This window comes from Vigna angularis, chromosome 7, assembly GCF_016808095.1.
Source record: "Vigna angularis cultivar LongXiaoDou No.4 chromosome 7, ASM1680809v1, whole genome shotgun sequence".
Taxonomy (NCBI): Eukaryota; Viridiplantae; Streptophyta; class Magnoliopsida; order Fabales; family Fabaceae; genus Vigna; species Vigna angularis.
Genome location: NC_068976.1, coordinates 36,329,552 through 36,332,977, shown reverse-complemented (window position 1 = coordinate 36,332,977; position 3,426 = coordinate 36,329,552). Strand labels below are relative to the sequence as shown.

General features: G+C 40.1%; 1 protein-coding gene across 1 annotated transcript; it reads left to right on the top strand.

The window, feature by feature from the left end:
- The first annotated feature begins 245 nt into the window (after nucleotides 1–245).
- On the top strand, nucleotides 246–1,887 carry LOC128197916 (uncharacterized). Its single transcript, XM_052880768.1, has 6 exons — nucleotides 246–593; nucleotides 680–939; nucleotides 1,011–1,178; nucleotides 1,257–1,361; nucleotides 1,463–1,687; nucleotides 1,776–1,887. The coding sequence occupies exons 1-5, from the start codon at nucleotides 246–248 to the stop codon at nucleotides 1,527–1,529; spliced, it is 948 nt and encodes a 315-aa protein (XP_052736728.1). The 3' UTR covers nucleotides 1,530–1,687; nucleotides 1,776–1,887.
- Nucleotides 1,888–3,426: the final 1,539 nt, after the last annotated feature.

Genomic DNA, 3,426 nt, shown 5'->3' with positions numbered 1-3,426 from the left:
TGAATATCAAAAGATACATGCTTGTCCTAATGATTGTGTTTTGTACACAAAGGAGTTTGCTTCGTTAAACTATTGGCCCTACACAGAAAACCCCCCAATCAATGAGTCAGGAGACACTGAGGCAGATGGATCTTCAGTGGGAGGAAAGACTCAACCAAAGCATGAGATCAATGGAGCAACGATTCATGGAGCAGCTACAAGAACAAAAACAAATACAAAGAGCGCTTGAAGAAAAGCTGCATTCCATGACGCAAGGCCACATGGGGGCCGATGAAACTCCCACACCACCTCGTGTCAGCACTAGAGGATCATGCTCTGCTGTAGAACCCAATGAGTATAGCGGTCAATATGAGCTGTTGGTTGATGGGGATCCCCCACGCATTGTGGCTGTCGGACGAGTGCTTGAGGGAGGGGAGACCATTCATGGTGTTGCCATATTACCCCAGCACGTGCGTGTGACCATTGACGAGGTTCGGGATCCCCAGGCTCAGGTGCCTGTACCCACTCCAGAAATTAACTTTGTGGGGGAGGCCATAGGAACATTTATTGCCTGGCCTAGAGCATTGATCATGTCCCACATCGCGACTCCACAGGTATAATGTCTTTTTCCTTAGTATTTCTATGTTAATTGTCTTAATATAATTGTTTATAAAGCTTTGACGTAAATTCTTATCTTCAGTTCACACGTCCTCAGAAGCAGCCAATTCATGATACAGTCATACATGAAGATGATGACATGGCTGAAGCAGAGGATGATCCTATATCAAAGTTAGTGACAAAATTACCCAGATTGAAGAAAGCATCATTAGAACTATACTGGGATTTGAGGGTATTTGGTCTTCCCCCACATGTGCCAGTTTATATCACATTTTCTGATGCATTGGAGGTGATTGAGGGAGACAGGATGTTGAATATTTCCATCATTCAGTTGTGGTGCATGTAAGTTAGTCAATTTTTACTTTTATTTACATTCTTATATAGTTTCTAACGACTTAACTTTGTTCTTTTAGGTACATGGACACAATCGTTGTAGACCAAGGTCGGTCTTCCATGTACGGATTTGTTGAACCTCAGACCATTCAACCGTCTGGTAACACACTTCAAAACAGACAACATTATTTGCAAACATGGATGGATGAGTCCAAAAGAGACATATACCTTGTGCCATACATTGACGGGTACGTGTTTTTATATATGGTCAGTTTATTATTATAGTTTCCTTAATTAGTTGAATAACTATTTGTCCTTCGTGATAGGTCTCACTGGCAGCTGATGGTTATCATTCCCAAACAATGTAAAATTATATGGTTTTGTTCGTTGCACAGGAAGATGAAAAATGACTTGAGAACCATGCTTCAAGGGTAAGTGTTTCTCCAAAAAATGACTTCAATTTGATGTTAACCTTCAACTTTTATGATAAAATAGTCATATTAATTATACTTTGTGTTTTCAATTTGTACAGAGTTATTGGTAAATCTCGTGGTCAATTGGTTCAAATTTTGTATCCAAAGGTTGTAAGTCATTTATAGTTTCTAATTCATTTATGTTATTGAATGATCTAAATTTTTAACTATTTAGTTTGTTATTTTAGTGTAACCAGCAAGTAGATTCATGGGAATGTGGCTTCTATGTGATGTGTTGGATTAAGACCATCATTCGAGCTGTCATTACAGATGACTGGAATGAGGTAATGATGTATACCTTCAATACATTACAAATTAAAATCATCTTCAACTATATATGAAACAATAATGAATCTTTCTTGAATTTTGCAGCGCTTCAAGACTACATCGCCTATTGCAGAGGACACAATTAACCAGATAAGGCAGGAGTGGACCGCTTATCTTCTACAAAGATGGAGTTAGGAATAGTTATATTTCTTCTTGAATGAACATTGTTTGGTTTTAGTTTTATTTTTATGTTAATAGTTTGGTAGTGGATTGAACATTAAGTAGAATTTTGTTTATATAAAACGCATATTTATGTTATTGGAGAATTGTTCTGGGACATTTTTCTGTTTTTCAGGTGTGGTTCTGTTGAGAAAACAAACAAATTTTTTAAAAAAAAACGCCCACTAGACGTCTGTTAGTGTACAGTCGGACGTCTATAGACGTCCGTCTGTGCACATACGGACGTCCCACCCCAGCGCTACACAAAAAAACTCAGCGAGGATGACGTCCGTCTTCAGACAGCAGCGAACGTTTATATGGACGTCCGTCCTCAGACAGCTGACGTTTATAATAAACGTCCGTGCTCAGGTAACAGACGTTTATATAATAAACGTCCGTCCTCAGGCCACGGACGTTTCTATAAACGTCCGTCCTGACGCAGCGGACGTTTATATAAACGTCCATCCTGGACGTTCATATAGACGTCCGTCCTCAGGCATAGCGGACGTGCATATAGACGTCCGTCCTACCACGACGGACGTCTGAGGGACGTCTACCGCATAGACGTCCGGCGTACGCCGGACGTGAAAAGGCCAAAATATCGGACGTAAAAAGCCGTTTCTGCACTAGTGTTGGAAGACCGTTTATGAAAATGGCCAAAGCTATCATTGATGTAAACGAAGGTATAGTGGTGCTCCCGGATCGAGAGGAGAGAGTTGTTGTAGATGTCTTTAAAGGTGAGATGCAAACACCGGAGGAAGAAGCTAGTTATAAAGCTGCATTTCAAGATGCACACATGCTAGCCATCAAGATGAAGAGCCCAAGGTTACAGGTAACCATTGTTTGTTATTTCAGGTGCATAAAGGAGAAAAGATTGGAAGAGGAGGAAAAGTTCCTGAGGACTGGAAGAAAGGAAGACCCCAACATGGTACACCAGTGAGAATCAAAAATAAGTTGTGGGTTGTGAAAGGCTATAAAGAGAAGGAGATGATAGAGATAGAATCTACACATTTTGGAAGTATCAAAACAGTGCACAGGAAATAGCTGAGGAGTTGGTGGGATAACAACATCAACTATGAAAAAAGAACTTGAACTTTACTAGGTCAAGCTAATGACGTTAAAAGAGCGCTTGCTGGGAGGCAACCTAGTGATTTAAAATCTTTTGATTTTATTTTTGTTTTTGTAACTTTTAATTTGTGGACATTATTTTGTAAATATTTTGTTGGACATAGCATCTACTGAAGGATGCTAGTTGGATATAGCATCTACTGAAGGATGCTAAGTGTGTAACACCTACTGATGGGTGTTGGTGAGAAAATTTTGCACCTACTGATGGGTGTTGGTAAGTATTGTAACACCTACTGATGGGTGTTGGTGGATTTTGGTTCAGGCTCGTGACGTTAAACAAGCGCTACCTGGGAGGCAACCCAGTTGATTGATTGTTTTGTTTGTTTCATTGTAGTAGTAAGAGGGTTGTGCATAAGTAATATGAGGATTGAATTGCAGGGAACCAGTGAGGGGCATGTTTAGGAGGCAC